A 26,832-nucleotide genomic window follows, 5' to 3' on the forward strand; every position below is an offset into this window, starting at 1 on the left:
AATGCAGTTTTAGTAGAAAGTAATCTGGAAAAAATGATAACCTCTGCTGGACTGGAACTCGTTATCTACAGTTCAGCAAATATCTTTCTCTCTCTCTCTCTCTCTCTCTCTCTCTCTCTCTCTCTCTCTCTCTCTCTCTCTCTCTCTCATCTTTTATTGATAATCTTCAAATAAAATCTACATAAAACTAAAACATTTAAACATCAACATATCTTTGGTTTTTCTGACTGGGGGATTTCTATACAAGATTTTTCTCGTAAATAATAATAATAATGTCCTTTATTTAAACAGGATAGCACAATAAGTTTAAAAACTAGTTTACATTGTGGTCCTGAAAACATACACAGACAGCGGTATTATACAGATACAATATAAGATAGTATATAAAGGTATGTTGTATACATACATGTACGCTATTTACATATTTAAAACTGAAAATAAAACAAAATAAATAAACAAATAGAAATAAAACTGAAAATAATCAAAAACAAATCTATATGGTTTTAATTTCCCGAATGAAAACAAAATTCTAAGATTTAAGCGGATTTAACAGTTTCTAACAGTTTCCAATGTTGGATAATATTTTGAAAATTCTGGCATATTATTCCATAACTGCGAACCGTAAATTGTAAACGATCTTCTAAAATACTGTGTCTTTTTTCTCTATATAATGAATTACTTTGACTTAATCTGGTAGATTCGTGGACATGCATACTGAAAAACATCTAAATAATCGGGGGTTAGACCATGTAAAACTTTGAAGACAATAGTGATAGTTCTATATACAAAATAGTACGACAGAGGCATCCATCTAAGTTGCTGCATCATTTCTGTTGTAGGTGTATAAAAATTTCTTTTTAAAATCACTCTAGCAGCTCGCTTTTGAAGTTTGCATAATTTGTAAAGACCGTCCTTGTTTTTCATATTGCCCCAAACAGTACAAACAAGTCTGTTCTGTTTTCAACAACACAAAGTTGATAGTGATTATATGAAATATGTCTTAATTAAAATATACTTGCATAAGCGATCGAGATCTGTCAACTTTTTTTGTTTTCGTTCAAATATATTTGCTAACCTACTCAGCTAGGCAATAAAATCTAAAAGGAATAGACAAATATTGCTAGCATTTATATTTTCATTCATGTTTTGAAAGAAAGTCAACCATTATGACGATGTGGTATACCTCCTGATTTATTTCTAGGTCCTCCACGTATCAGGGGCGGATCCATGAATTGCGGTTACGGGGGTGTCACTTTATGAGGCAGGGGGTCTGGGGGCCGCCTTGAGGCCCCCAACGGGTCCATGGCGAAGCCCTGGTGGGGGCCCAGGGGGCGAAGCCCCGGAAGCTCCTGGATTTTACAGATTTTATATGGCTTGAAATATGTCTCCTGTTTAAGTCATTTGTACTATTTTCTATCATTTTTTATGTGGTGAAATAAGTAAAATGATGCTAATTTTAAGGGGTTTTGGAAAAAAATAATTTCTCCCGATAAAGAAATTCAAGAAATCAAAAGATTTTGTCATTTATTTCACCACGAGAGGAAGAAATTATTGCTTTTTTAAAGTTGTTTTATCGTTTAGTACATTTTTCTAAACAAGATACCACAATTTACTTTAAATAAGACATTTTTAGGGGAGCACCGACTGCGCCCCCCCCCCCCCCCCCCCCCTTAAATCCGCCACTGCGTATTACATTGATTTAGAGATACAATCACAGGAGTCCCACAGACATGAAAACATCAATTCCACATAAACGCACGTACAGTTTGAAAACCCGTATCAGATAAATGTATGCATTTCGTGGTACGTGAAATATGCATTTCATTTACATTAAAACTTGTCTTGCTATGAACACTTGATGCTTAGTAAGAAGACTCAGCCGATTAGTGTTAACTAGTTGACCTATAACGGTCCGGAGGTGAATTATACTGCAAGGACAAGCTCTGAATCTGACTTGGAGAAATCTCGATGATATAACTACATTGTACATAGCATGATATCTCACAAAACTTCTATTGCCAACTTACAGGCGTTTGTTAATGGGAACAGAAACACACAATGTAGTACAAAACTGTATCTGAACATGCAAGGTTTCTCATCTTTCTCTGACGGTTACAAATGAATCAGAAATGGAAAAAACCACAGCGTATAGCACCCAATTAAACCTCCATAACGCCAACAGGTCCCAGGGTGTTTAGTGTAACAATAGGAGCCAATCGCCTCTTTCTCTGCCTGATTACATTGTCCAAACAAATTTGTTTTCATTCCGTCAGGAATTGGGCGCAGAACCCGTGATCAGACCACGAAGACATGTTTTGACAATATCTGGTACACAACCATTCAACAGATGTCCGAGTAAAAAGGCTAATATTAACGTATATCTGATCAGATTGATTGTCACTCAACCGGCAAAAGAGAAACAAACGATACTCATTCAGATCAACAATCTACAATATATTATCGTAACTGAACTTAAGAAGCGTCTTCTATTTTTCTTTAATTAATTAGATATATATTTAATCTTGATCGAATTTTGTCAGTTTGTTGGACTGAAATGAATTCTTGTATTAACCATACGTTTCTACAAAGCTATTATCCTCGTTTGATGTAATAATCAAGGAGTAATATGAAAATAATTATCAAAATGGATTTCTTCTCTACTAGACCTATCAGACATTTTGGAGATCTAAGAATTATCTTTTTCACCTCATTCAAAACACATTTGTCTGTGCTGAACCCACGCTGTTGTACAAGCAAAGCAATATGTTGTCTCATAATTTCAACAAAGTGTAATAAATGTAATAAAACGTTTCAGTTGAAAAGAAAAGACAATCCTTTTTTAATGAATCTACAATATGTCCCGTGGGGATCCGGGTTAAAACAGGTCCTCAGTACCCCTTACTTGTAGTAAGAGGTGACTAAATGGGGCGGTCCTTCGGATGAGACCGCAAAAACTGAGGTCCCGTGTCGCAGCAGGTGTGGCACGATAAAGATCACTCCCTGCTCAAAGGCCGTAAGCGCCGAGCATAGGCCTAAATTTTGCAACCCTTCAACGGCAATGGTGACGTCTCCATATGAGTGAAATATTCTCGAGAGGGACGTTAAACAATATATAATCAATCATATAAAATCCGTCAGACCTTTTTCTTTTTCTTCTCGACGGACTAATTCTCATTTTTATTTTTTGTCCTAATGGAATAAAAAAAACAATGAAATATGTGTTTTGCCCAGATTAACGTATACTTCTTTTAAAACATTCTTCATGTTCATGATCGCCATTTTAATAAATCACTGCGCTTAAACGTATTAAAATTCCTTTGCTGGCGGGGTTTATTTTATTGTTAGGTAATTTTATACACCATCCGCACGTGTGCTTTTCCGGAAGCCGTTTCTGGTAGAACTTGCAACAGTTCCGTTTAGAACACTAATATCTGCCAAATCAATTACAGGGTAACAGACTGCAGCTCTCTGATTTTTGTCGTGTTCTCTACTGATACTTGTTTCATCTGAAGCACTTCTGTCGATAGGTGGCGCGAGTGTTGCGCTAACAATATGACTGTTCTTCCAGTGAATTACAATACCCCACTCTGATCTCATAAGTAAACATTAATCTTCGTCTATTTTACAAATAAGATTTGTTCAATGTATATAAATGACCGCCATATACAAAAATCAATTAATGACAGTGAAAAATATTTCTCCCCTCGTAACATCTGGTGCGGGCTGAAAGTGAACGTAGCTATTTCGGACGCGTGCGAGTTCGCACTTTAAAATTCACGAGAAATGACGAGAATTAGTTGTTGGATCCTGTGTTCTTTGATTCTGTTTGTGAGTGGAAATGACGACGCCAAACGGCTGTATTATGACTTGTTGAAAAGATCCTACAACAAACTGATCAGACCCGTGAGCAACAGTTCGGACAAACTGATCGTCAAGATGGGGATCCGACTGTCACAGCTCATCGACATTGTAAGTAGTTTCTCGTTCCTAAACCTGCATAATAACTATTTATGTTATGTATGTTTGTACCGGCATATATATAGGTCATCAATCTGATACATATTCCATTTCGCGTTACGCAACATCAAATTAGATTAATTTGATTTAGAGTTAAACTGGTAGGGTATCTTGGATTAGTAGTTTAGTCGGATGTGGAACCGATTTCCGGACACCAGTGAGAATAATACTTCATGCAGTTTTAATCAATTCCGGACATTGGACTTGAAATTTTCTATTGTAGTATTCTCTTCGCGATACCCTCTTCAACTTTATATAATTGTTCACAGTATTGTGGCTTGTTAATTAATGGGAATCGAAATGAAAATCAATAGCAAAGAAAAAGCACGTGCATTTGTACGTCTATATACTTATCCTGTCACCATGGACACTGTGTTGGGACTCAGACACGACCTGGCGAGCTGGCTGCTTGTTTCTCCATACTTTCCTTTGTGAAATTGTCTAATGTGGCACCGCTGTCATTCCAGCTCTGTATGAATATTCAAATTTTTCTCCAATATATACAATTGTAATTGCTTTCTCTCTTGTGTATTGATTGAGTTAAAAGTATTGACACAGGACAGGCCCCATAGCTAATTTCTTTGTTCCAAATATTTCTTTCAGATATATAGATTTGTATGTTGCATATTTGTTGCATTACTCTTCTAAACTTTACTTCTCTTTTTCTTAATTTATGATGTTTTGATGTTTTCATAGCCATTAATAGATCACAGCTGTGTACTTCTCTTTACTTTATTAAAGTGCAATTCCAGAAAACGTTTACTTTTCCTCGGGTTATGTTACACGTGTATACAGAATCTTGATATTGTATCACTATATACATACGCTTCTTGTAAGTGAAAAATGTAAAACAAAGAATTAAACAAAATAAACGCACTAAAAAAAGACGGAACATCTTATACTGGCTGTACGTTAGGGACGGAGATAGCACCATAATCAACAAAATTCTACAGTATTTTAACCTAGTAAACTTTAGATATCTCTCTTCGATGTTAACATGTTTGTCTTTGGTTTTGTAAATTTTATTTACGTTTTCTTTCAGGTTTGCAACAAAAATATAGACTTTCACAACTGAATTTTGGCAATCCCTCTATTTGGGTCATACGAGCTCATTTTGTGAAAATCTTATTAAAAGAATTCATGTACAATACATCATGATACATAGTGCAGTTTATCGGATTTTTAAAAAACCTTAAATCTTTTCTTAAATGACATCAACACATCAATTTTTTAATAAAACCTCAACCAAGCGTGTAAAATTGTACCCGTATACTAAAAGAAACAAGAAACCTATGAATAATACAAAGTGGGTTTTCATTTTCCTCATTAACTTTCATTGATGGAGCCAAAATATCCTTTTGCTATCGTAGATTACTCTAAATCAATTTTTGTTCTTCTATTCTAAAACAGAAACCATGTACCGCCCAATTTGCCTTGAGCATTTCTTGTTACCCTCATTGATTTTTATTTTAAAACTGGAAGTTGTAAACAAACTGTAGAGGAATACTTCTAAAATGTTTGAACATCCCCGTGTACAACATGAAACCAAGCAATGAATGCTGTATATTAAACCAGTAATTACCAACGATGATTCTTCCTCGGAACAAGTCCTGTCAATTTAACCATGATTGATTTAATATCGTTTTCTGAGTTCATCATTCATATTTTGGACAATTTATTCAATAGTTTTCAGTCTATCCTCATCAAATCTTCTTCGACATCCCCTGATTCCCGCGTCAACTCTTCCGGCCGCGTGATAAATTGTCCCTTGTCAAATAAATCCCCGAGATCTGTCGCGGAGGAATATATAAGTTGGATATATTTTGGCGCAACAATAAAAACATTTACATGTCCACTGAGAATAATGTTTACTGTCTCCGTGGGATAGCCCTATTACTTATAACTGAATATTACAGACGAAGGACATTAAGACATCACGGCCGAAATTAGTCAATATCAGGGTATCTTCATTTATAGAGCACATATATAAGAAAACAAATGACTTGATTATTATGAATTCATTTGTGATAATTATCGCAATATTTCGGTTAATTAACTATTAGGATTAATTACTATATTCATAAGAAAGACAAAATGCTATAAGCATTTTGTATACTTTGAAAACATGCGATATGTCCTTTAAGGGAATAATTGAAAAGCAGTTAAGTTCTATAGCTTTAAAATTTAGAGCGTGTCGAAGATAAAACATTGCAGATCGCCCGGAAGCAATATCGCCCAGTCTCAATGAAATTTGATGGATATGAACAACTTACAATAGGTGTTACAATTAGATGGATGTTTTTAAAATTAGCTTTAAAACCTTGCTTTTGGACATAATTTTCAATTTAAGGTAGTTTCACCCTCATGTGACGAGATGTAAACTAGAAAAACTATTAATTTTCCCTTAATGTCGCTTAAGGGGCATTACATGTAGCTGTGAAAGTGATGGCAACAATTTTTTTCTTAAAATATCTCAATAGAATAGGAATGTATATTAATGACTAAAAACATTTATATTCTACAAAAAACAAGAGAAACCTAATGAAACTACGTTAAATAACCACTTTTAGACTTTTTCTGGTACCCAGTGAATAAAATTCCTACAAAAGATATATTCCTATCTTATATCCGGGTAAGTTTATACTTGTTTCTAGTACTGAGTTACTCGTACACATGATTTAATTACAATTGTTTGTAGGTCAGGATGACTTGTTTGTTGTGCATGTAATTGCCACCATTGAATTGTTATAGACAAGTTCACAAAATTACAGCATTGTAGAAAGTAATTTCTGTAGAATACTTGGTAACTTATTTAGCTTGGTCCAGCTACACATCTTCAAGTGAACACATATACTATATAACAAACAGTATTCAATTTATCAATCTGTGTATCTTGAAATAGTTAATGGTATATTACAAACGAAGTTTAAAATAAAGCCAGTGATAGGATAATATTTAAAATTTGCTTTAAGTTATACACTGTCCACAGAAATTGAACCCCTCGCTACACATAGATCTGCCGTGTCTTTGACACCTGTGTCTCTTGTAACATTGGATTGAGAAGCCTCTGTTGTTTGCTGTCTATTTTTTTTCTAATCATTAACTTGAATCTTTTAATTCCCTATCGTATTTAAAGCCCCCACAGAGGCTTGGAACAAGTGCTGGGGATAGAAAGGTCCATTTTCTTCACACATTCTGGAGTGTTAAGCACACACAGCAGTGGTTTCTTGAACCACTTATAACGTCACGCAACGCCCTGAAGAGGGCGCTGGGTGCATGGCCTCTCACGATTATAAAGTTTCTGTGGAGTGCCTGAGAATCAATTTTGGAGAAAATTGGAAAGCATGTTTTTAAAAGTTTGTTTACAAAGAGTCTATAAGAAAGGGATAATAATGATCTTTCTATTCTTGTATAGCAACTATTAAGACATCATAGAATGATTTTATTCAAATGTCCTTGAATTTTAGAAACAATGAATCTTTTGAGAGGTTCATTTTAAGCATTATTTGTCTTATTCTATAACTATATATTTCAAAGAAGTAAAACTTTGTACGTATTGATGGTTTACTTCGTATACTAGTATTATCCCAAGTGCTTGACGTTACACATTAAAAAGCACGTACATTCATGTATTTAGTATAGGCACTTGATTTTCAGCATTATTTTAGGCCTTTGGTGATGTCAAGCGCCTGTAAATTGATGTACAACTATGAACACATTTGCTGGTTTTACTCAATATTCTAGTGATCTAAAATCAGATTACCATGAAACAGAATACCGTAACCCTCTACCCTCTGTGTAAGGCTTCTTGTTAATCTAAATTTATGCTACTGTTTTGTGTCTTTGGCAGGATGAGAAGAATCAGATTATGACGACAAACGTTTGGCTTAGACAGGTATTGATCAGCTGTTCACACCAAAACTGAATTCCGAAAACTTCAAACACTGTGATTTTCACTCCAGTCTATCCAATTATGAAGGTGCTCGATAGGATTAATTATATTAAGTCCTGGGAGCTCAGGCTCTGAAGGAGGGCCCCTATAGGAAATAAACATCCTGGTTTTCTTTTCATCTTCCTTTTCATTTAGAAATCTTAAAGGCAAATGAACTTGTGCCATAATATTATTATCTGAAATCATAAAACGGAGTCGGATTTGACTTTTGATGAACGTGTTCAGAGCTTTGGTATCCACTGGAGTTAAGCCAATATCCGAACCATTGGCTTTAATATGTATGTATATCTCAAACTAATGCATTCTCGGTTCTCTATATAATTTTCCAGACCTAAAGTATAACAAGATGGGTCATCTTACTTTGGTAGAAGATAGTCTAAATCTGAACCCGTTGTAGTGATGACTTCTACTTAACTTAGGCTAATGCCGTACACGTCTACATACCATGAGAGTTATTAATAGACCAGATATATGTAACCTAAGTTCAGACTTGGTAGACAGGAACAGCTGGTCACACTTCCACTCTCTGACTTTCTGTATTTTGGGATGAATGCATGTTTATTGAGATGTACATGTATGTATTATTTTTGTTTGTATATCTAACAACATGCAATGTATCGCTGAGTTTTGTGCTGATGATAGCAATCACTGCTGTAATTATTCCACACACCCTTCTCCACACCTCACTTGCACGTCTAATGCTTACTCTTCCATTAATACTAATTCTACGTCTAGTACAGTCGCCTTTCTACTTCGTACATTTGCAAAGTTTAGTCGTGGTTCTCTTTTCATGATAGAATTTAGTCCATGTGAACTTTATTGCTTTGCAATGAGATTTAAAAATGCGATTATCTTGTATAATATATATATATATATATATATATATATATATATATATATATATATATATATATCTTTAATCTTTAGTTAGTTAGTTAGTGCATGCAAGAATCCTTGTGGCTGGTTTCACCAACAACAAAAAACCAAAACAAAAAAACCAAAAAACCACACGCACAGACACACTAATGAGTAAGATAAGAAAACAATAAAGTAACCACCACAATGTCTTAAGTAAGAATCTGTAGATGTATTTTATCTGCTAATTAAGAAATCTGAAAGTTATAGATAACAAAGAACTATCAGGATTGATTCTGTGTTTCAGTAATACTTTTTGTGAACCAGGCCACATTATAATAGACGTATTAGCTTTAGGTGATCTGATATAAGGTGGTATTTGGTTCGACTCTCTGATTGCCCCCGGTCATTGCTATCATGCGTCTTCATTACTAATTGTCACCTTTTTCTGCCACCTTTCCTCCCTGCTGCCTGCTCACCCATTAGGAATGGTATGACTACAAACTCTCCTGGAACCCGCGGGAATACGGTGGTGTGGATAGGCTCTACGTCCCCGCTAAAGATATATGGCTACCGGATATTGTATTGTATAATAAGTGAGTAGACTATCACTAAAACGTGTCGATATCTTATTATGTTGAAATCTTATTTTGATTCGTGGGTGAAAGTGTTTGCCAGTTGAAATGTTGCTTGAGAATCTGTATTAGAAGCATGATTACTTCTCGGGGATACCAGTCAATCACTCTATACCTTGTTATTTAGTAAATATAAACCACCAATCCGCGTGCTTTAGAGGGAACGACTCATTTAGTCCCAAGAAACATGGAAGATACTGCAAACAATGTCATGTCAATAATTTAAATCTTAAAAATGAACATTTTGAATGTTTTAATGTACACGCTTTTTGATATACATGTACCAAATTATTTATAAGATACCAAATTATTTATTACATACCAAATTATTTTCATGTCTAATCAGACATATGTACTCATTGACAATTGAAATTTTATATTAGTGATATTGACTATGTACTTATCATATATAACCTAGTTCTACCATGAAAATTCACAATATGATAGTATAGTAACTTGACGTAGTTGTCTTCCATGTGATGGAGGTTTGGTTTTGCTTTTTGTCACGAGGTAGCGGTCTCATAAGGTTTACTAACCACTAACTAAGGTAAGGTGAAGGTTATTGACTTTTCACCTCTCTGTACCGGAAGGAGTGGTATGACAATGGGTTAACCTGGAACCCCGTGGAGTACGGGGGGATTAAGACGATAGAGGTCCCCATAGATGACATCTGGAACCCGGATGTTGTGCTCTTCAACAAGTGAGTAGGGAAGGATATTTGAAAAAAAAAATATAGGGAAATAAAACTCAAAATTAGATAAGTTTGAGTGAACATTATAGACAGACAACTAGTAATTCGTAGTTATTGATTAAAAATTGTCTCATCTAATTGTTCAGCGTTCTAGAAAACGTGCAGAACGATCACGTTTCGTATTATGTCAAAACGCTACGGATGTAGCATATGTCTGGAAAGAGAAACTTATATGAATACAGATAAAAGATTCAGTGTCTGTCTTTTAACAGTGCCGATGGTAATTATGAGGTGACCCTGATGACGAAAGCTATCCTCCATCCCGATGGCAAGGTGGTGTGGGAGCCCCCTGCTATCTACAAAAGTTCCTGTATGATCGATGTGGAGTTCTTTCCCTTTGATATCCAGCTGTGTATCATGAAGTTTGGGTCATGGACCTACGACGGAAATCAAGTGGATCTCGTCCATCTGTGTGTTTCCGAAAGCTCGTCCACGGAGGTCATTCAGAAAGGGATAGACTTCCGGGATTTCTACCCCAGTGTGGAGTGGGACATTTTAGAGGGATCCGCCCAGAAACATTATAAACGCTACATCTGCTGTCCCTCTCCATTCCCTGACATCACATTCAGTATCACCATGAGGAGAAAGACTTTGTTCCACACGGTCAATCTGATCATTCCATGTGTATCCATATCATTTCTGACAGTCCTCGTCTTCTATCTCCCTAGTGACAGTGGAGAGAAAATTACTCTCTGTATTTCAATTTTGCTCTCATTAACCGTGTTTTTCCTGCTTCTCGCTGACATAATCCCCCCTACGTCAATTGTTGTTCCATTGATCGGAAAGTATTTACTTTTTACTATGATATTAGTGACTTTGTCCATCCTTGTAACTGTGATAGTACTTAACGTCCACTTCCGCTCGCCTTCTACTCATACAATGGCGCCATGGGTGAGAAGAGTGTTCTTAAATGTTTTGCCACGTCTTTTAATCATGCGCCGGCCAAACTTGGACAATGATCACAACACAAGGAGAGTGATTAGGACTTGTAACGGTGTAGAAATGACTGAATCGTACAAAGATATGATTCGTCGTAGAGCGGAACAGAGGAAATTCGAGAACAGCAGCAACTTTCACGACGCTGTTGAGGACGAACTAATGGGTATTACCAAGGAAACGGATCTAAGCGTCCGCCGTCGACAGAAACCGGTTCCCCGGGAGATTAAGGACGCCGTAGACAGTGTGTGCTTCATTGCTGAGCATCTAAAGAAGGACGACAAAGAAAACTCGGTAAATTACGGATTTATTACACACATAAATAAAACTACACTTCTCACGATAGCTTGCATTTGTTGGAAATTCTAAATAACAAAAAAAAACATAATTATATCTGTTACAGTTACATTAGTAAAATAGTTTCATAACAGGAAAGAATCTGCAGCTGCATCATCGTTGATTTATGTTTATGGCTTTTTTTCTAACTGCAGATAAAGGAGGACTGGAAATACGTTGCTATGGTGTTAGACAGACTTTTTCTGTGGATATTCACGATAGCTTGTGTGGTAGGGACGTTTGGAATCATCCTACAAGCTCCCACCCTCTATGATGACAGGCAAACCCTGACCCCACAGGCCCCCGATGATAGTTGTATCAAACCTGATTTCTGATAATGATGTCATGTTTATTCAATTTCAACGTCAGATCATGGTGCCACATCATATTGAGTTTTGAGGACAACGCCGTATTGCTAGTGATTATCACTGTAGACTTTTTAAAAAAAATGAACAACGATGAACACAAATTACCATGCAATAATTTATACTCGATTCGAATTTACTCACTGTCTATTTGTCCTTTTCTACATGCACGTGTACAAGTACAATTTCAGACACCCGCCCACCTATATATGGAATTTTAATGACTCGAGTTCACAAATATTCCACATTAACACTTTTTAAAACTTGAATTAGCACACCCGGTCGATAAATGTCAGGCTTTTTTATGTTTAAATACATGTATACATATACATTGTTCGATATCACATGTGTAGAAAAATATGTAACACGTCATTACGTGAAACAAAGAGTCCAGGAAACATATCAAAGAAAGAGAATGAGAGAGAATGCAATAAAATCAATTCCGTGTAGACAAGGTGTGTTATGTTCGTGTTTGTTAATTCCAAGTTTATTTTTGATAAAATTTAATAAATATTATGTACACTTTGTTACATCGTGTATGTCAAGATGGTTCAGTTGCTATTGGTCTTCTCCTGGGAGGATGACATGATGAGCGTTGTGTAGATACGGACACCAGCTGGTGACAATCCCGCTGACTTTGATCATGAGCCGGAGATGGGATTTGTACAGAAGGCCTCTTCCACCCCAGGCCACGGAAGAAACAAGTCGCAGAAAGACAGAGTCTAGACAAAATGGATCAGCAGCTATAATTAGCTTAAGCTTAGTTCAGTACTTTCTGCCTAACAATACAATTTAAATTTGTCGTTTACTGGGAAATTATTTCCTCAGAAATCTGCAGATGCTCGGTTTATGATTCTTCTTGGTATAAAGGTGAAAACTGTCTTAATAAATCTTATCTCTGTTCCTTTGATAGTGCATCATATAAAAACACTTTAAAGTTAATTTGATCAACGTCCCATGATTTATAGAGTGAAATAATGATGATCGTTAAATACTTTGCTATCATCAGATTTAGTCTGATAATGTACAAAATAGTGTATGCACAATTGTTAATTTAACTCGTTCGATAATGACAAGGGTATCGGGGTCAAAGATAGCAAACACATTGCTGTACTGTAAAATAACTGAATGTTTCCTATTGGCTTGCATTCTGACAAGGAGCGTGTGGAAAATTAAAGAGAAACCGGTTTCAAAGCATAAGAAATTTCAAGGTATTCTATGATTTATTTGGAGGGGGGGAATTGTGTATAAATCAAGCTTTATATAAATATGTGGGATTTTAAATGCCAGCAACAAACGATTTACACTAACATTAATTCAATTTCAACATTTTGTTGATGATTTTAAACATAATTTGACTCGACGTTGCAGACATATTTTTTCCCCGTTTAGTTATGTCTATGGATGCGCTACTTCTAATTTGGTCAATCGTTAGGATGGAGATAAGATGTTTATAAATACTGGCATAAAAAAAGAAATGTAACTGTAATATCCTAATTTAATTAAAACATTTTAATGCAATGCATTGGCATAGCTGATTATTACTATTATACTAGAACTTCACTGAAACCTTTCGATCAGACTTCGAAGGTACATGTACGTAATTGTTTGAAAAGAGTGAATGCAAGCCACGCCAGTCCAAATAGAGCACGGTTAAAAGAAAACAGGATTAGACATTTAAACATAGAGGGAATCAGATCTACAGATATTCACGCCGTTCACAACAGCGAAAAATCGCTAAAATAAACCTAGAACTAATCATCTAAGTCTATTCACTAATTGATCACCGCTGATTTGAAAACAAATACACGGCGTTCCGTCAAATAAATCCTCGCGCAACTTAAAGCCTCCGAAATACATATGTAGGTAGAAAAAGTGAGCAATGTCATGTCATTTATTTAAAACAAAAATAAATTTTCAACAAATCTTTTAACATGTTTTGCAAGCAGAATAAAACGAACACCGGGATCTCCCTCTAATCATCTGATTGTTGTTATAGCATCAGGTTGTTGATGATAAGACACTTATCCGACAGGTGGCGCGGAGGTATCAGTTATGACATATGGTGAAATAAAAGTGATAACGAGGCCTCCAGCATATGTTGGGGTCAGGACCCACAGAAGCGTTTGTTTTTACTTGCGAAATAACAACAATTCCTTTATGTTACACGCCGTACCGAGGCTGCGAAATTTAAGGCTCACAAGAATATGGAAATATCATTGTTATCAAATCGAGGAACGCAGGAAGTTCGTTGTCTTTGTTTTGCCAAAACAGAGGTGTTAAACATTGTTTCTGTTGGCATTTGATTCCGTACCTGCCTCACAGATTTATTGTAAGTCTTACACAAGTAATGTTTTGCAAAGGTTGATCATGCTTAGGGATCTGGTTCGGTACGAAGTTATATATTTAACCTTGACTGTATAAAGTTGTGTCTACTTCATATAGTCAAACATTTTCAACAAATGGAAATTCTAAAAATAGTTGAATGCACATATGATGAGATATTGCAATATAAGATGAACAGATTTGATTAAATTGAGGTTCACCAAAATACTGAGAAATTAATGATGAAGAACGATTACCTCCGTTTTTCTATCATGTTTTCAAAATAATATGCACTGCTTTAATCATCAAAAATAGTCTATTCCGAGAGGAGGACAATTCTAAATTAAAAGCTCTTATATTGTGGCCGTTTTTGCATACATGAAAAATTATGCTAGTGTGTGCCGTATCTTTAATACATGTTGAATTACGACAATTTATATGCCACGGTCATTGTATGGTTATACTTTGCACACAATATTTAGATATTCTCCAAAATCTGTTTTGAAGTCGAAAAAGAAATAGAAGGACTCTGGGCATTAATCAAGAAACATCAGATATGCAAATTCAATAATCGCAATGTGACATCTGTAGTAGCGCAGACGCACGTCTTATTCGTATGTAAATTCGCTGTTTTGTTTGGAATGAATCAGTGGTTTTGTTAGGAAAGGCTGAGGAAGTTAGCTCACGATTTACAGGTCTGATTGTCGGTCCTCATTACCAACAGTCGTAAAGAATGTTACACTCTGATGCCCCCGTCCAATTACTGTTCCAAATTCAGATTTACGTCAATTTACATTAATGATTTGTTTTTTAAAAAGACACAGCGGGTATTGATTCGTAGAACCCGTCTTATACATGTCCCAAGTCATTTTTCCATGTCTTTAATTGTGGTTACGTCACAATGGGAAATTAGAGCCGAGGGATGAAATTTTAATTAAGATAGAGGGAAACAATTAAACGTGCTATCAAAAAATAGATACTTATTCATCTGTTAAGAAATCAGTAATTGAAAGATGCATTTTTTGTATTATGCGAAACATATCCACGCACGATATGCTGACGTTTCGTCTTAAATGGATTTTTTCGGCATGCAATACACCACACTGATATCTAAATGAACACGACATATATTGCCATTTGAAGCATTTCCCTTTTTGGGGGGTCACTAAGTTTTACCCTGTACTTCGGATATCAATTTCTCATCAACCATTCCCCACAGCTGATATAGCAAAATATACTACAATATAATAAAAAAGGCTCGGAAGTCTAGAATCGCGTGATGCCATAAAAGTCATAAAAAGCAATTAGTGGTAACATGGTAAAAATTATAAAACGCCAGCCCAGATTCTCAGCAAATGAAAGAAACTTTTAAAATAGATGCTGAAGCATCTTGGCAAATGAATTAAAAAAGAAATTTGTGTTTGTGTAATGGGAAGAAAACATTTAAATCAATAGTGAGGCGAGCGAATGCATATGTCTCGTAAGTTAACATGGGAATCGTCAAGATGTTAGGAAAACTAGAGCGACAGTTAATGGGTTTCCATTGTGAATTCCTGCACTTCCGGATTATGTAACTCCTCTGATAGAGCAGAACAAAGGCGGTTTAAGTGAGCGGACGAAGATGCCAGGGATAACCGATTTCCCGACGGTGCTAATCACTGTATCCGGTCTATGGGGTCTGATCAGTCGACCCGGGTCTGTTGTATGTTCTACCGAGGAGGGGCAGCTCATTCATAAACTGTTAGACCATGCATACAATAAACTCGTGAGACCTCGGGGCGAGGGCACAAATGGAACTCTAAAAGTGAAAATAGGAATGAGGTTATCTCAGCTCCTGGACATTGTAAGTAAACTGAAATTGAAAGTAGGATTGAGGTTAACATTGCTTATTGGAATTATAAGTAAACTGAACGTGGAAATAGGAATGACATACGATTATTAAAGATCCTGAGAACAAATAGGAATGAAATCCTCTTCGCGTGGATAAACTGAAAATAAGATTGCGGCTAGCACAGATTCTGGGTTACTGTGTTTAAAGTGAAAGTATGACTGAGTAAGCTAGAAGTGAAAATATGAAAGTGATAATTACAGTTCCTTCGTATGTAAGTAAACTAAAAATGGATATAGGATATCTTAGCACCTAGAAATTGTAAATACACATAAAGTATAAAGATAATGGCTTTTTGTACGAATGAAACTAAGGTGTCAGGATGTGGCAGATTAAAATCTGTTCTTTTAATTGGTCGGACCAGTGATCCACGTCTCTGATCGGACTTTGTTTATGACGGATGCCTTCACACTATATTATTTGTTGTTCATGGAGCTCTTACTTTTCATAGTCATGACATACGGTTATCTATCAATGGGTTGTTTTTCAGCATAAGCATAAACATACGGTTTTGTGTTCAAACGATCCCAACTGATCTTTCAAGAGTAAATAAACTGTGATCTGTAAGGGATGGTTTCTTGTCAAACAAATTAAAAGATATGCAACAAAGAGAGGTGCATGTATTTTCTTCAGTTTTAAAACATAAGTTTCTATAATCATATTTATTCGTGTCTGCTACAATACTAATCTGGATTTGAATTATAAGAGGACAATACAACGGTTTAGTAAAACATCACTCTGTTCTCTCTACCGAGAAATGTGAATGTAATTTTAAGTCTTCTTTGAAACTGGCAAAAATTATATGGTGTGCTAAATTTTTATGCAATTTTTGGATGGGGGTCATATTTACATTAAGAAACCTTTGCGCTCGTATTCTTTTGGAAGGAAAATTGTTACATATTACTTAATAATGATAGATTGGTTATCCCCACTTTGCATTATCTGACGTCATTATGTATCTTATTACATCACATTTATCGTATGGAAATATCAGAATTTTATAAAGATATAACGATTAATGAGCAAACAATTATAATACTAGTGGTGGAAATTATTTGGTGTCTTTGTATTTACGTCTCACTGCCTCTTCCACATTGAAAATCAGAGTCCTCCCCGTGTTACGTCATTTGAGAAAATGGAGACTAAGTACTGCATATATACAACTGCAAAGCAGAGTTCTTTCTGTTATAGAACTAGTCAAATCAACTGTTGCTGCACTGTCAATAGTACTTATGTGTACGGAGTAAGCATGCAGTAAATTTAGGAGTTTAAAATTTTTAATATATCATATTAAGAAAATGCTAATATAAGCTGATCATACATATATTGCGCAACTTGTCATATCGCAATAACGCGCGTTATACACTGTGTATATTAATACCGTTTCGAGTTTAATGAAGAAAGTAGAAATTTGTTTATATACATTGTATTTATATTATGCTGAAAATTAAAATATAATTATATATATATATATATATATATACACTGTATAGTGAAACCCGTGTAATCCAACTTGCACGGCGAGACAAATTTTTGTCGGAATACAGTGTGTCGGAACAAACAGTATAAAAACAATGAAAATATGAAATTGAGAATGAAAATAAGTGTTGGAATGTCCAGTGAAATGCGCAGGTGTCGGATTAGTCTCGTTAAAAATCAGCATTTCGCAAATTCTATGGTCATTATAACGATCTAGTTTGCCAATACAACCTATCATTGGGTCAAATGATGTCTGACGTGTTTCATGCCGATTGTTAGGTCGTTCTTGCCACACAGATTTTGACTACGGATAACTCCATTTGCCTGATCAAGATATAGGGTTCACGGTGGGTGTGACCGGTCGACAGGAGATGCTTACTCCTCCTAGGCACCTGATCCCACCTCTGGTATGTCCAGGGGTCCGTGTTTGCCCAACTATCTATTTTGTATTGCTTATAGGAGTGACGAGATTGATCACTGTTCGTTATCTTCGCCTTTCATTAGGCAGTTTTCACTGTATTAGACACTGGCTTGCATGTACAATTGTGAAATTGTAGTGAGAGTTTTGACATATGGTGACTGTCCCTAAACACTATGTTACTTTGAAATGACCTCGAATCAAACAAACCGGTACTTATTTTTATCCAAATGTGGACTCTAAACATCTTTGCAAAAGGGATTCAAGGACCACAGTCACACCCTTCACCTTCAGTTATCCTCCTATATATGTTACCCCACATAGCACCTAGTGGCATAAAGGGCCTTAAAAGAGCGTCTCCGTCCATTCCTATACTGGCTGCTGTTCTCACTTCATTGTACAACTGCTAGCCAGCACCTGCCCTCTCCCTTTCTATTGTGCTGCGCCAAGTTGTTTATGGTCGCCCATGCTTTCTTCTTCCTTCGGGATACCCATGTTAATGCGAAGTTACAGTGGTAGGATCTTGTCTCTTTGTATGCATGTCCAATAAACTTCACACTCACGGGGAGTTAATTATTAATAAATAAAACCAGGATGGGGAGTTCTTGTAAAGAACCACAGAACCATGAACGTCAAAAATGGCAAGGAAGCTTATATACAGAAAAAATATGGGGAACGGGATAGGGTCGCTATAGGGTTTAAAATATCACAAAGGAGTATAAAGAAAAACCATCTTTAAGCACTTTCCTAATGCAAGAACCACAATATAACAAAGTATCAAATTCATAAGCAAGCATCGTCATGTAGAATATATTTTGAAGTTTTTTTTACACCATGTCCCACAAGGCAGGATACATTGGGTCGCAATTGGGGTTTAAAGTTTACACAGGAATATGTACAGATAACCCACACTTTTAAGAAAGCATGCCAAACTATGGTACAATTAAGAAAATTCCGACGAAGAGCTACAATTCAGTGCAACAAATTGAAATGTGGCAAATTAAAGCGATGGCGGAGACAAAACATGGTTTATAAGAATTAAAAAAGCATTCTTTAAAATCTTACGATTTGACAATTGATATGCAGCCTTTTTCATGCAGTGTAGGCTTCAAGGATGTGCAAATCAAAACCTTAACATCATATTAGGACAACATTTTACATAAACACAATAGGGTAACAGTTTACATAACCCCAACGTCACAATAGGGCAACAGTTTACATAACCCCAACGTCACAATAGGGCAACAGTTTACATAACCCCAACGTCACAATAGGGTAACAGTTTACATAACCCCAACGTCACAATAGGGTAACAGTTTACATAACCCCAACGTCACAATAGGGCAACAGTTTACATAACCCCAACGTCACAATAGGGTAACAGTTTACATAACCCCAACGTCACAATAGGACAACAGTTTACATAACCCCAACGTCACAATAGGGTAACACTTTACATAACCCCAACGTCACAATAGGGTAACAGTTTACATAACCTCAATGTTACAATAGGGCAACAGTTTAGATTTAAAGACTTGCACAATTAGGAAAATTCATCAGAATTATTCTTAGTCACAATAGGGCAACAGTTTACATAACCCCAACGTCACAATAGGGCAACAGTTTACATAACTCCAACGTCACAATAGGGTAACAGTTTACATAACCCCAACGTCATAATAGGGCAACAGTTTACATAACCCCAACGTCACAATAGGGTAACAGTTTACATAACCCCAACGTCACAATAGGGTAACAGTTTACATAACCCCAACGTCATAATAGGGCAACAGTTTACATAACCCCAACGTCACAATAGGGCAACAGTTTACATAACCCCAACGCCACAATAGGGTAACAGTTTACATAACCCCAACGTCACAATAGGGCAACAGTTTACATAACCCCAACGTCACAATAGGGTAACAGTTTACATAACCCCAACGTCACAATAGGGCAACAGTTTACATAACCCCAACGTCACAATAGGGTAGCAGTTTACATAACCCCAACGTCACAATAGGGTAGCAGTTTACATAACCCCAACGTCACAATAGGGCAACAGTTTACATAACCCCAACGTCACAATAGGGCAACAGTTTACATAACCCCAACGTCACAATAGGGCAACAGTTTACATAACCTCAATGTTACAATAGGGCAACAGTTTAGATTTAAAGACTTGCACAATTAGGAAAATTCATCAGAATTATTCTTAGGAATCATGTGATTACCAATTTTTCAAATCACTGTGCATTGATTCTCTGATAATGTAAATTCAACTGATAATGTGAATTCAACTGATAATGTAAACTAGTGGGTATTGTTTTTTACAACAAAAAAAACCCAGATGTCTCCCCTTCAAAGTTTGATTGTCTAATAACCGGGACAACAATAATGAGTGCAAACGTAAGAGGCAATAACAACGGCTTGCATCAATATTACACCTAAGAATGGTGTATTGATGTTAAAGGGTTAACAAGTTACTTGAGAAATGAACACATTTTTTGCCTATTTCTTGAATCATATTGACCAACACGACATCATTAGTTAGTTAAAGAGAGACATGATTTTGATTTGCTTCAGAAATGGGTCAAGATAAAAAATTTCCTGCAATGCATATAACCATGATCTCATCTCGTCTTAATGTCTGCTTTCCAAGGAATGGGTCAAGGTAAAAAAAAAAATTGGTGGAATTCCCCCTTTCCTCATTCCCCCTTCTCATATTCTAAGTTTGAAGTCTTAATGTCAAAGCGTTCTAAAGTTATGGTCAATTCATGTTTTTCTTAATTTGGCCTTGAATGAAGAAAGGGGTCAAGGTCAAAAAATTTTCTATGTCCTCTTGCCACGTTCCAAGTTTGAAATCATAATGTCAAAGGGTTCTCGGCTATTGGCCTGGACTATATGTTGACGTAAAAGATTGACCTTGACTTTATAAGTGGGTCAAGGTCAAAAGTTTTGGGAGCGGGCACCCCTCCTCTATACCATCTCCTTATGTTCTAAGTTTGAAGTCTTAAAGTCAAAGGGTTCTCTAGTTAGAGCCTGAACAAAATTTGGTTGAAGAAGAATAATGATAAGAAGAAGAAATATGACAAAAACAATATGTCTCCCCTTTGAGGGGGATGACATAATTCAAGTAATGACCTCTGAGGACGAGGCTACCATAGTTTTCAAGATTAAGTTTCCATGAGAGCTAGCGATATGACCGGTGGTTCTCTTGTTTTTCATTTTAGTGTTTTGAGACTGTTAAATCATAGAAGTTATATTGCAATGTCTGAAAACATGTACACTGTAGCTTCGCCGGTTATGTTTAACCTTGTGGAAACACTACATGCACCAGTATTTCGGCAAAGTGCCATTAAGCTACTTATGAACATATGAGTGCTTTGTGGGGTAACAGATATAAAAAGGCAAGGTTACAGGAAGCATATATTTTGTAAACCAGAATAATTTGTGTGTACACAGGTACATGTATGTGATGACTACAATGTACTGGTCAAGGTGTTCTCTAGAAACCAGTCGGAAAAATTGTGTATGTATGCCAGAAAGCCCCGTCCGGTCACCTCTGTATGCATGTCAGAGAGCCCCGTCCGGTCACCTCTGTATGCATGCCAGAAAGGCCCGTCTGGTCACCTTTGGGATTGAAAGTGAGTAGTCATCTATTATGGTCAGCATCAATCTGTCAATGAAATTTGATGACCAAAAGGTTTCCAGTACATGTATAATGTAATCAGCCAGCCAACATACCATCTACCAATGTGACCAACATCCAAGAGGGTGGAGGAGACGAAACTCCGATACATCTACATAAATCTCTCTCTTTTTCTTATATGTTGTGTCTTTCAATTTACATCTTTCTCTTTTTTTTTTTTTAAACAGAAAGCTTCCCACTTGTAATGTTTTCTGATCTAAAAAGTAAAACCATGTACCACCATTAACATTATACACTGTATAAGTGATTGGTTTACTTTTAGGATGAGAAGAACCAGATAATGAAGACGAGCGTATGGTTACATCATGTAAGTCATCAGAACTTCATCATGAAATACAGCTCATCATCAACAGGGAAGTCAAAACAGTTCAATGTTTCTAGCAATGCTTGATGTGTAACAGAGGTCGTCTCCTATTACAGTGTACACTGTTCAAAACTTAATGCTACGTTGATACTATCATATTATGTTTTATTGTTGACCATTTAAGCACCAACAAACAATACTTGTACATTATAGTAGTTGTAGAACCCAGACATTGTATATAATACAAATGTGGTAGCTGTTGTTAGTTTACTTATTCCGGTGTCAAAACCCATCACTATTCAACAACATGACTCTCTAGGTGAATTTTGTTTTATACTCATGCGCAGGAGTGGTCGGATAAGCGTCTTGTGTGGGATCCCCAGGACTTCGGGGGGATTGATATGACCCAGATACCGTCCTCTGATCTGTGGAAGCCAGACATTGTTCTGTACAACAAGTAGGTCTGCAATTCAATTGAAGGTCCTCTATAGACTTGTATATCCAATATTATCAGAAAATCCACACAGTACATGTAATTGTTGCATGATATTGCACAACCAGATGCTGTTCTTCATGTTGTGGTAGCTAGCAGTATTATCCTAGCTTCGTGACGCCAAAGACTTGGCTTCTGGTTCCTAATGACAGCTTACTTAACCCCATTTGGCCTATCAGCAGCCGTCATCTTATTTATTAGCCAATGATGGATAAGCAAATAATACAGGATGTAAATGTCGTAATTATTCTTTTCCAGCGCTGATGGCGATTTTATTGTGAAACATGAAACAAAGGCCAAGATCTATAATACGGGTAAAATTGTATGGGAGCCACCCGCTATCTACAAGAGTTATTGTCCTATAGATGTTGAGTTCTTCCCCTTTGACAGACAGGAGTGTTTCATGAAGTTTGGGTCCTGGACCTACGATATGGAACAGATTGACCTAGAACACATTTGCAATGAAAAAGCGATCACGTATAATGTCGGTGACAAAGAGGAGCGTGTGATTGATCGAGGGGTGGATCTCAAAGATTTTTATTTCAATGTGCAGTGGGACATCATTAATGTTACAGCCACGTGGCGGGAGAAATCTTTCCCTTGCTGTGAATATTCGTATACTTATATCCTGTTTAACATCACTATCCGCCGTCGGCCATTGTTCTACTCTCTTAACCTCATCATGCCGTGCCTGTCAATTTCCGGTCTTACAGTGCTGGTGTTCTACCTCCCGTCCGACAGCGGAGAGAAGATCACCCTGTCAATCTCCATACTTCTAGCCCTCACCGTGTTCTTCCTGCTGCTCTCCGACATCAATCCTCCAACATCATTTGTTATACCACTGATCGGGAAATACCTTCTGTTTACAATGATACTTGTGACGTTATCTATATTTTTAGCAGTTAGTTCCATTGGAATCACGAACAGAAAACCATCTACTCACAGTATGAGTCCCTGGGTAAAGCGAGTCTTCACAGACATGCTTCCTAGCATTCTGAGAATGAAGAGACCCGGTTATAAGAAAAGTTCTTCTGTGGTAGGAGGTAATTTGTTTCAATATGTTAAAAAGGACTATCATTGTTCGTTGCATCTATTGTCTTCAAAAGATGAAACGAAATCAACTTCCATGGAATTCCTGTCGTACCCAAAACAAGTTCAGCAAGCAGTGAACGGGGTCAAGATGATCGCAGACAACCTCAGGAAGAACGATGAAATCAGAATGGTTAATACCTAGTTATTTAACGTCATCAACAAATGTTTTACTTCCTTAAAGTAATAAAAAAAATATAATCATTTCAATTAATGTGAAAGTTGCAAAAAAAAAAAGTCATACTGAATCAATATTTGAACATGTTGCCCTTGAAAATCCATTATGTTAATAATGTTTGTAGGGCCATGTGAAATTGTTTAAAATAGACGGAATACGATGTATATTGATATAGGGAATACCAAAATCATATAAGTTACTATTTTCAAGTTATTTGAAGATTTTTTAAAGTAGAGAATTAGAGATATATTCAATTAACTAAATATATATATATATATATATATTTTCACTTCCCTTGGTCCGGTCGCGGTGGCTCAGTGGTATAGGCTTTGTGACCGGGAGGTCGTGGGTTCGAATCTCGCTCATGCCTTGGCCGATTCCAATTTCAGATGTAATACCTGTGTCACATTACACTGCGATTAGGTATCCGACTAGGTAGCGGGTTCTGAGCGGCCTGAGAATGCCAAAATCTGAAAAGTGTCCGACCGGGGACCATGCGGTGAGAACACGCCATTCAGGGCCCGTATACCCCACCGGCAGCTTTTAGCGCGGAGTTAAATCCTGGCGATGTCAACCCCATCGTAAGATAACGCTCACGTGCTTCAGCGAGTTGTAGACGTAGGAACGGCAGTCTCAGATGCCTCGGAGGATTGGCCATGTCAATGTTGATGGCAACAGCGTCGATGATGATGTTGGAGATGATGACGATGACGATAGGTATATATACACCAGTTTGCAATTGCCTTAATTGCACTTAACACGCATGAAAAGGCAAAGGTCACCGAACGATACCCGGATGTTCTCAGAACGGACATCGTCAGGGCTTCATCCGATACCCTTCAGGTGTCCGAGCGGTGACCGCACGGGGGTACCTAGTCCGTACGATGTCCGTATGGGTACCGGACGTACCCCTCCCGGTTACCTACCGATAACCTTACGGATATCGGGCGGCCACCAACACCATCATTCCATACGCTCCCCGCCCGGTAAACACACGGCTGCCTTCCTTGTCCCGCCCGAGGTGCGGGCGGTATATGAGGAGAGCTAATCACCCGGCAGACTTGGAAATGTGTCCCTACGGTGTTAGATCTTGACAGGTCCCCCACCGATACCTATACCTCGCCCGGTACCCGCTAGTAATGTGACACAGGCATAGAAGCAGGAAACGAATGGTTCCTTCGCCTAACGGTAGACATTTAGAAGTGAGAGTCGCGGGTCTTTCCGATGAGGTCTTAAAAAACCGAGGTCCCGTGTCATGGAGGGAATTGGCACGATAAAACATCCACAGTCCTGCACTGAGCGCTAAGCATATGTCTAAAGTGATCCCTCTACAGCTGTGATGTCTCAATATGAGTGAAAATATCTTGAAAGGACGTAAAAACATTTGGAGATATTACTAATTCATTCCTTGAATTAATCCTGTCAAAACGACCGCTAATTGAATTGCTAATTGAAGAGAGCTATTTCCATAAATGTTTCTATAATTGAATTCGCAGTGCGCTCAAATTCATTTGAAGAGTGCATTGATTCATTTGCAGATAAAGACCTAATTTAATGTGAGTGCGCACTTGAAAACAGAATTAGAAAGAACAATAATTAAGGGAATGCCTGAGTGATAATTCCAAAAGAAATAAAGATATTCCATTAGAATGTAGCGGTTGAAGATCTTGCTAATTACTTGAATTAATTGGAAAGTGATACAATCATTTGAGTATAATATGCTAATTGTACAGTACAGCACGCTGAAAATCAGATAGAATATCGCTAAATGAGTCAAAGATACTGTTAATTCTAAATGACAAATGGGGTGGATTTAATATTTAATCAGAAGGCCCTTTAATACATGTATGATTAGAGGGACCATTAAATCAGCTGTGCTTCTGAGACGTATTATTCAAATATGGATATGTCAAATGAAATTCGATCTTACCCCCGCCCTATCTCCCTTGTAGAGCTACAGTATTAAAGAGGACAACATTTTTTAATAAAATTGTGCTAATACCGCGTTCAATTTAGATTTAGTAGAAAAATGTTTATATTTTGTAGAAAATTAATTCATTTTACGATTCATGCAACTGAAGATCTTTATATGAAAAATGATATGGTTTAAACTATTACAATAAAATAATAAATTAGATTCTAGTAATGCATTCTGGGCTCGCATTTTGTAACGGACCACCCATTAAGAACTTTGAATTACAACATATGTATAGTGTTATGGACTGGTCTTTAAGGCATCTGATTTCATAATGTGTTATGTTGTTGTTGTTGATACTTAACATACACTTTTATTTCTGGACAGGAAGAAGTGGACTGGAAGTTTATAGCTACTGTGGTAGATCGCCTCTTCTTGTATCTCTTCACTGCGGCTTGTCTTTGTGGAACGCTCACCATTTTTCTGTATGCCCCCTCCTTGTATGACCACCGAGAAGCACTGCCTCTACAGGACGTTTCAGGAGATTGTGTCTATTGACGTCACAGAAGACTTTTGACGTCACAGAGGTCACTGTTTGTCATCTCCATGATGAACTCATAACGGGACATTATGGAGGATTATGGACACCACAGAGGACTGCGTTTATTGATTCGCAGTACAGGACATTGAGTTTACCGCATTTATAAAGAAATATATTATGTCATTATGAAATTCTCTTCATTATTTTGGTGATTTTAGAACTATTTCAACAACTCGGTGATGGTACTATTTGGTTTAATCTGAACGCACCCATGATATCCTTCTGTTTTGTGAGAGGATACTTTTCAAACAACGTTCACTTACATGATTCTTATGTGATATTGTGAATCCTTATTGTGGCCTCGCCCAGTGTGAAAACATTGAATCGACATTACATGAACATGCTTACATGTCAGTTAGACGAATTCTATCCTTATATCAATCGGATCACGCGCTCGTCCTTTTCCGTAACTGGTTACGGAAATAACCGAGTAGTTACGATTGTCCTTATATGGTTCAGATGTAAGGATTGGTAACAAATTTCCCTATATGTAGAACTTTGAGCTCCTAATGTATTCCTGGTCAGGCTCATGGTTTACACAAACTTGAATCTCTATTATATGATTAAGAAAGTTATGAAATTT

General features: G+C 36.8%; 2 protein-coding genes across 5 annotated transcripts; both read left to right on the top strand.

Annotated features, from left to right (window-relative positions):
- Positions 1-3,428: 3,428 nt before the first annotated feature.
- LOC125651884 (acetylcholine receptor subunit alpha-like 1) lies at positions 3,429-12,372 on the top strand. 2 transcript variants are annotated; one of them, XM_048880722.2, is made up of 5 exons: positions 3,429-3,969; positions 7,868-7,912; positions 10,050-10,159; positions 10,423-11,440; positions 11,638-12,372. In XM_048880722.2, exons 1-5 carry the CDS (start codon positions 3,784-3,786, stop codon positions 11,815-11,817), a joined length of 1,539 nt encoding a protein of 512 aa, XP_048736679.1. In that variant the 5' UTR covers positions 3,429-3,783; the 3' UTR covers positions 11,818-12,372. The 2 variants fall into 2 exon arrangements, with proteins under 2 accessions (XP_048736679.1, XP_048736681.1); XM_048880724.2 differs by lacking the exon at positions 10,050-10,159 and adding an exon at positions 9,311-9,420 and having other exon boundaries at positions 3,466-3,969.
- A 632-nt stretch (positions 12,373-13,004) lies between these two features.
- On the top strand, positions 13,005-26,829 carry LOC125649162 (acetylcholine receptor subunit alpha-like 1). Of its 3 annotated transcripts, none has more exons than XM_048876432.2 (5): positions 13,005-13,058; positions 21,932-21,976; positions 22,321-22,430; positions 22,725-23,688; positions 26,036-26,380. In XM_048876432.2, the coding sequence occupies exons 2-5, from the start codon at positions 21,950-21,952 to the stop codon at positions 26,204-26,206; spliced, it is 1,272 nt and encodes a 423-aa protein (XP_048732389.1). In that variant the 5' UTR covers positions 13,005-13,058; positions 21,932-21,949; the 3' UTR covers positions 26,207-26,380. The 3 variants fall into 3 exon arrangements, with proteins under 3 accessions (XP_048732389.1, XP_048732388.1, XP_048732386.1); XM_048876431.2 differs by lacking the exon at positions 13,005-13,058 and adding an exon at positions 13,985-14,179; XM_048876429.2 differs by lacking the exon at positions 13,005-13,058 and adding an exon at positions 15,624-16,015 and having other exon boundaries at positions 26,036-26,829.
- The last annotated feature ends 3 nt before the right edge of the window (positions 26,830-26,832 follow it).

This window comes from Ostrea edulis, chromosome 5 (assembly GCF_947568905.1).
Source record: "Ostrea edulis chromosome 5, xbOstEdul1.1, whole genome shotgun sequence".
NCBI classification, from domain to species: domain Eukaryota; kingdom Metazoa; phylum Mollusca; class Bivalvia; order Ostreida; family Ostreidae; genus Ostrea; species Ostrea edulis.